Consider the following 7868-nt stretch of genomic DNA (forward strand, 5'->3'; position numbering starts at 1 on the left):
CAATATACATATATACGACAGGCTTCTTTCAGTTTCCGTCTACCAAATCCACTCACAAGGCTTTGGTCGGCCCGAGGCTATAGTAGAAGACACTTGCCCAAGGTGCCATGCAGTGGGAACGAACCCAGAACCGTGTGGTTGGTAAGCAAGCGACTTACCACACAGCCATTTGGCTGGTACTTATTTTATTGATCCCCGAAAGAATGAAAGGCAAAGTCAACCTTGGTGGCATTTGAACTCAGAGCTTCAAGACGGATGAAATGCTGCCAAGCATTTTGCCTGGGGTTGATCGTGATTCTGCCAGCTCACCATCTTACATTATTGAATGTTGTTTGTTAAATATTTGCTGTTAAATGTCTAAATGTTAAAACTGTCTATGTGTCTTCTCTCTGTCTATATTCCAGACGTTACAAGCTCTTCACCAGATCAAACAGATGTTGTCCCAGATGCACTCCATTGTAAGACTCTGTATTTTTTATTCCTTAGAGATATATATATGTGTGTGTGTGTGTGTGGGTGGGTATGAATGAAAGAACATGTAAGGGGTTTGCAGTGTATTTGCTTGCAATGGCAGAATATATTCTCATCATCACCAACATCATCATTAACATTTGTCTTCTGTGCTGACATGGGCGGAATGGAACTGGCAAGTCTAAGAGCTGTACCAGGCTCCATTTATCTGTTCTGGCAGGGTTTCTACAGCCGGGTGCCCTTCTTAATGCCAACCGTTTTAACAGAGTGCACAGAGGGTGCTTTTTACACAGCAGAGGACAAGTTGATTACATTGATCCCAGTGCGCCACTGGTACTTATTTCATTGATCCTGAAAGGTTGAAACGCAAGGTTGACCTTGATGAAACTGCATGACCCCAGGGTGGTGAAAGCTGCATGTTGGGTTATCACAGTGGAAGCTTGGAGTAAAAATAGATTAATGAAATAATTAGATCATCATCATAGCCATCACCATCATCATCGTCATCACCACCACGACCACTATCATTATCACCACCACCATCGTCATCATCATTGTCATTGATGTTTGTTTTGTGTTTCCACCAGAAAACTGACCAATCAGAAAGCAAGAATATATATGCCTTTGAGATCCTGCTCACCTACCTGGCCCTACAGGTGTTTTGTGACCCACAGAACTGCCTCGATGTCATTCAGGTAAGCATTTCTCTCTCTCTCTCTTTCTCTAACCATGACCGTCACTCACAAGTAAGTATGACCTGGTACCACGTACCACTCTTTCACTGATTGCTTTCTGGTACCTCCACCATTATGAGCAGACAGAAAACACCTTTTCCACTCACCTCACCTTTGACCCAGCTGTATATCTAAGATGTGATATACAAGGGGGAGAAGGATGTACTAGCATACTAATTTTCAGCTGAGATAGTTCATAGTTGTAATCGGAGGAAGCACTGAAAAGAGCAGTGTGTTCTGTTAGTGTTTTTGGTATTGGGTGTTTAGCTTGGCCCTTCTACAGAAGGACGAGGTTGTAACATTGAACCAGCATTCAGCTTTCACCCTTTAGCACTTAAACTCACCATTTCTGCCCCAAATATTATTCCTGTTTTATTTTCAAACTGACCAGATTCAGCCTCTTACACCTAGCCTACAATGTCATTGTTAAAATAGTCAGATCCTACCTCTCACAGCTACCCTACAAAAGCTCCACGAGGTTCCGGCAGGGGATGGTGGCGAACCCTGCTGTACTCTTCCACCACAACTTTCTCTCACTCTTTCTTCCTGTTTCTGTTGTGCCTGTAATTCAAAGGGTCAGCCTTGTCACACTGTGTGTCACGCTGAATATCCCCCGAGAACTACGTTAAGAGTACACGTGTCTGTGGAGTGCTCGGCCACTTGCACGTTAATTTCACGAGCAGGCTGTTCCGTTGATCGGATCAACTGGAACCCTCGACGTCGGAAGCGACGGAGTGCCAACAAAACAGGCATTAAGTGTATATATATAAAATGTGTTTTATATTTTCTATTTCCAGGACAGTTTGTCTTGTTGTGAGAATGCTGTTAAAAAGAGGGTGAAATCTTCAGAAGATGGTGAGTAACATGCTGTCTTGTTTTGTTTATGGCTTTGGAAAAGGCATGCATGCCACAACTTCCACCTTTCTTTCTTGTCCTTGTGATGTGATGGCAACAATGTCAGGATGTTGTTGTTGTTGTTCAGTCCCAGGTTATTTTTCTAATCCGGCAGACCTATGGTCAAAGATGTTCCAGAAGTGACCACCCTATCTTTTACTTCAGGCATAGTGTATCTAGGACTACATTATTTAATGTGTCGTTCTTTATTGTTTAGCCCCAGGTCAGTCCTGATCCAGCAGACCTATGATCAAAGATGTCCCAGCTGTGACCATCCTGTCTTTTATTCAGGCATAGTGTATCTAGGACTACATTGTCTAATGTGTCCTTTCTTGTTATTTAGCCCAAGGTCAGGTCTAATCCAGACAGATCTATGATCAGTGATGTTCCAGAAGTGACCACCCGGTCTTTTATTCAGGCATAGTGTATCTAGGACTACATTATCTAATGTATCCTTTCTTGTTATTTAGCCCAAGGTCAGTTCTGATCCAGTAGATATATGGTCAAAGGCATTCCAACTGTGACTATACTGTTTTTTATACAGACATAGTGTATCTAGGACTACATTATCTAATGTGTCTTTCCTTGTTGCTGGTGTTTAGCCCCAGGTCAGTTCTGATCCGACAGACCTATGATCAGTGATGTTCCAGCTGTGACCATCCTGTCTTTTATTCAGGCATAGTGTATCTAGGACTACATTATCTAATGTGTCCTTTCTTGGTATTTAGCCCCAGGTCAGTCCTGATCCAGCAGACCTATGATCAGTGATGTTCCAGCTGTGACCATACTATCTTTTATTCAGGCATAGTGTATCTAGGACTACATTATCTAATGTGTCCTTTCTTGTTATTTAGCCCCTGGTCAGTCCTGATCCGACAGACCTATGACCAGAGATGTTTCAGCTCTAACCAGCCTGTCTTTTATTCAGGAATAGTGTATCTAGGACTACATTATCTAATGTATCCGTCTTTGTTGTTTTTGTTTAACCCAAGGTCAGGTCTAATCCAGACAGATCTATGATCAGTGATGTTCCAGCTGTGACCATCCTGTCTTTTATTCAGGCATAGTGTATCTAGGACTACGTTATCTAATGTGTCCTTCCTTGTTGCTGGTGTTTAGCCCCAGGTCAGTCCTGATCTGACAGACCTATGATCAAAGATGTTCCGGCTGTGACCATCCTGTCTTTTTATGTGTCCTTTCATTTTCCAACATGGCTAGATATAGCTTGAGAGTGATTTGGCTGCTATTTCTCTCAGGTGGAGTGACCACATTAAGACCTCCCCCTTTTGTAGTTGTTGTTCGATCCCTGCCATAGCGGTCCTCACTGTAATGTTTCCCCTACTGCGGAAGCCCTGACTGTTTTGTCCCTTTCTGCCTTGAGCCCCTCAACACTTTGACCCTTTCACTTAAAGGTCAGTTTCCCTGATTGCAGTATCCTTTGCCTCGTATTGGTCCTTGTCCCATTAAACCCTTCCATATTGACTGACCCTACCTGCCCTGTTCATTGTTACCCCCATTAACCTGTTAACCCCTTTTCTTTCACCTTTCCAGAGCCGGACTGGTTGGACGTCTTGCTCGATGTCCTCATTGCTATGATGACCCATCCTTCCAAACTGTCTCGTGCCATAGCGACCAGCATCTTCTCAGCCGTTACTGACCACATCACACCTCTGTCCCTTGGTCTTCTTACAGAGGTAAGTATATCTAGGACTACATTATCCAATGTGTCCTTTGTTGTTTTTGTCTAACCCCAGGTCAATCCTGATCCAGCAGACCTATGATCAAAGATGTTCCAGTTGTGACCATCCTGTCTTTTATTCAGGCATAGTTTATCTAGGACTACATTGTCTAATGTGTCCTTCCTTGTTGTTGTTGTTTAACCTCAGGTCAGTCCTGATCCAGCAGACCTATGATCAAAGATGTTCCAGTTGTGACCATCCTGTCTTTTATTCAGGCAAAGTGTATCTAGGACTACATTATCTAATGTGTCCTTCCTTGCATTGTTTAGCCCCAGGTCAGTCCTGATCCAGCTGACCTATGATCCGTGATGTTCCAGTTGTGATCATCCTGTCTTTTATTCAGACATAGTGTATCTAGGACTACATTATCTAATGTGTCTTTCCTTGTTTATCCCCAGGTCAGATTTTTCTAGCTAATATATGTAAATTTATATAGTGAAGGCGCATGGCTCAGTGGCTAGAGCGTCGAATTTACAACTGTGAGGTTGTGAGTTCAAATCCCAGACCGGGCTGTGTGTTGTGTTCTTGAGCAAGACACTTTATTTCACGTTGCTCCAGTTCACTCAGCTGTAGAAATGAGTTGCGACATCACTGGTGCCAAGCTGTATCGGCCCCTTTGCCTTTCCCTTGGATAACACTGGTGGCATGCAGAAGGGAGGCTGGTATGCATGGGCGACTGCTGGTCTTCCATAAACAACGTTGCCTGGACTTGTGCCTGGGAGGGTAACTTTCTAGGTGCAATCCCATGGTCATTCGTAACCGAAGGGGGTTTCCGAATATCACGTAAGTTTGGGTAAGTTTGATGTTTATATTATTATTATTAATGTGGCAGTTGTCAAAATATTTTAATTTTATCATTTTCATTTTTAATTTAAGATTCTGATGAAGAAAACAACTGATATGGCTAACGATGAAGATTTTATGTTTGGTGGTAAGTGAACATATATAAATATATACACACACACACATGCATGTTTGCATGATCACAGAAGTAAGCACATGAATACAAAACAAGGTGGAAAAAAAAATAGTACTCAAATACCAAAGATAGAGCAATATGCTTTCATTGAAATTGTGAAATTATCACAGAACTGTTAATCGGAGTTTCATGTTTTCCTGTTTGTTGGACCATGAAACTGAGTAAAAGTTTTGTGATAATTTTGCACAGTTGTGAGTCCAGCACCCTAGCTTAGTGGCTAGGGTGCTGGACTCACAATTGTAAGATTGTGGTTTCAATCCCTGGATCAGGTGATCTGTTGTTCATGAGCAAAAGACTTCACCTCAGCTGTAGAAATGAGTACTACTAGTGGAAGTATGGTGCTTAGAGGTTAGGGTGTTGAATTCATGACCATAAGATTGTGGTTTCAGTCCCTGGACCGGGCGATGCATTGTGTTCTTGAGCAAAACACTTCATTTCACATTGCTCCGGTCCACTCAGCTGGCAAATATGAGTTTAACCTGGAGAGGGATGGGCTCTGTCAGGCTTTCTCACCCTTGATACACTGCATGGTTGCAGCACCACGACGCCCCTCTCCCCCAAGTAGTTAAGGGACTCGTCAACACGTTTCATTTGCTATTAGGAATTACGAAATTATACATGTTGGATAAACGTGTAAGATATCTCCTATTTCAAATTCAAACAAGAGCACTCAGAGAGTGCAAACCTCCACCAAAGTAACACTAATGTCATCTTAACGATTAGCCGGAGATGATTTTTAATATGAGAATATCTGAAATAAACTCGACTGCTCTCACAAATGAGAATACTAAATATGAACCTGACCGCTCTCAAAAATTAAGTAAAAAAAAACGGAAAAATAATCCAGAATCCTTGTCCAGTACCCAATCGAGTTTGTGCCAGTCACGAGGCCAAACATCCTTGAAAGTTTCATACGAATACGTCCAACACTTCTTGAGATATCTTGTCCACAGACAAACAAAGAAACAAACAAATACAACTGAAAACATTACTTCCACTTTCGCTAAGATGGAGGTAATAATATTATAGACAGAGAATCTGATAATACTAATATTATTTGACTCTTTGAAGAAGAATTTCTAATAGTTCTAACATGTTGGTGATCGTTAAATTGTAATTAACCATGAATGATGTTATTGTTGTTAAATTGTAATTAACAGACGAAGAAGGTGAGTCTGAAGAGGAGGATGTAGAGATGTCTGAAAAAGGTGCCGATGACGACGAGGATGAAGAGGAGGAGGAGGAAGAGGATGATGATGATGAGGAGGAGGAGGAGGATAAAGATGGCAATGCAGCAGAGACCAATATGGAGGTCGATGAGGATTTCCGCCAGAAAGTGAAAAATGCCCTGGGGGATGCTGCAGATAATACGGATGATGTAAGTATGTGTGTAGGGATGTGTCAGGGTGTATGTGTGTGTGTGTGTGTGAGACTGTCAGTATGTATGTGTGAGATTGTGTCAGTGTGCAGATGTGTGTGTGAGACACCGTGTCTGTATATGAGTGTGAGACTGTCACTGTGTGTATGTGCGTATGCATGTGTGCAAGACTGTCGGTATGTGTGTATGTATAGATGAGACTGTATGTGTGAGACCATGTATGTGTGTATATGTATGTGAGACTGCCAGCATCTGTGTGTGTGTGTGTGAGACTGTCATTTTGTGTGTATATATGTTTGAGACTGTGTCAGTGTGTGTGTGTATGTGAGACCATGTCTGTGTGTATATGTGTGTGAGACTGTGCCAGTATCTATGTGTGTGTGTGTCTGTCAGTCTTTCATTCATACTCACACTCTCACTGTATTTGTCTCTCAGCAACAACTTTTGTCTCCCCCTCTTTTTAAAAATACATTGTGACATATTTTGATTCCTCCCCTTCTTTCCCTCCCTCTAACAGATGTTGTGCCGGGCGGGCAGACAGACAGACAGATGGAGATCTGTTTTCTTTTTGTAATATAATTGATGATGATTCATAATTTATAATTTTCATTTTTGATCCTTTTCTTGCACCTTCTCGGTTTCGTCTCCACCATTGGTTTTCCCATGTGACAGTCCGAAGAAGAACTGTCGGATCTCAGTGACAGCGAGATGATCAAACACGATGCTGCACTCGCTGCGGCATTTCGCAGTCGCAACCGAAGCGAAATCAAGAAAGTATCAAATGACAAGAAACAGCAACTGATAACCTTGAAGATCCGGTGAGTACATGGAACAAATAGGGGCTGCAATAAGGGTGGAGCACTTCTAGAAAACAGCACTGCTTGGAATCGCTTGAATACTCCGGATGGTGCTCGAAAAATATATACGACGGGCTTCTTTCAGCTTCTGTCTACCAAATCCACTCACAAGGCTTTGGTTGGCCCGAGGCTATAATAGAAAACACTTGCCCAAGGTGCTACGCAGTGAGACTGAACCCGGAACCATGTGGTTGGTAAGTAAGCTACTTAGCACACAGCCACTCCTGTGCCTATAAATAAGTGTGTGAGGCTTACAGCACCTAGGTTTCCCAAGTGGTCACCCATCTAAGTACTAACTAGGCTCGACGTTGCTTAACTTCGGTGATAGGACGAGAACCGATGCTCTCAGCATGATATGCTTAAATTAAAATAAAAACTTCTGATGAAACAATTGTAGCAACACCAGACAAACCCTTTGACTGTTGTTATTACTCACACACACACGTCTAAACACATACATATATAAATTGTGTTATGAGAGGATGTGTAAGAGTGTGACCTTTGAACCTTAACCGAGATTTTATTTTCCATTTTGCAGGTTACTCGATTTCATCGAAGTCCTCATCAAACAGAATCACAAAGCAGAAATAGTGACGGTCAGTAACACTCTCTCTCTCTCTCTCTCTCTCTCCCCTGTCTCTATCTTTTTCTCCCCCATCTCTGTCTCTCTCTCCTTCTCTTTTTTCTGTCTCTCCATCTCTATCTCTCCTTCTCTGTGTCTGTTTCTCCATCTCTGTCTTTCTCTTCATCTCTCTCACTTTCTTTCTGTCTCTCTATCCCTCCATTTCTGGCCGTCTCTCTCCGCTCCCCCCCCCC

The 7868-nt window shown here is 42.5% G+C and overlaps 1 protein-coding gene and 1 pseudogene across 1 annotated transcript in view; one reads left to right on the top strand and one right to left on the bottom strand.

Moving 5' to 3' along the window:
* Positions 1–7868, top strand: part of LOC106882676 (myb-binding protein 1A-like protein) — a 16213-nt gene that overhangs the window by 1196 nt on the left and 7149 nt on the right. The window contains exons 2-9 of the mRNA XM_052978084.1: positions 405–458; positions 1059–1166; positions 2003–2060; positions 3651–3793; positions 4715–4769; positions 5978–6195; positions 6868–7013; positions 7591–7648. Of these exons, the coding sequence (XP_052834044.1) occupies positions 405–458; positions 1059–1166; positions 2003–2060; positions 3651–3793; positions 4715–4769; positions 5978–6195; positions 6868–7013; positions 7591–7648 (840 nt within the window). The remainder of the gene's footprint in view (positions 1–404; positions 459–1058; positions 1167–2002; positions 2061–3650; positions 3794–4714; positions 4770–5977; positions 6196–6867; positions 7014–7590; positions 7649–7868) is intronic.
* Positions 7301–7419, bottom strand: LOC128251309 (5S ribosomal RNA; annotated as a pseudogene).

Source organism: Octopus bimaculoides, chromosome 30 (genome assembly GCF_001194135.2).
Source record: "Octopus bimaculoides isolate UCB-OBI-ISO-001 chromosome 30, ASM119413v2, whole genome shotgun sequence".
NCBI lineage: Eukaryota > Metazoa > Mollusca > Cephalopoda > Octopoda > Octopodidae > Octopus > Octopus bimaculoides.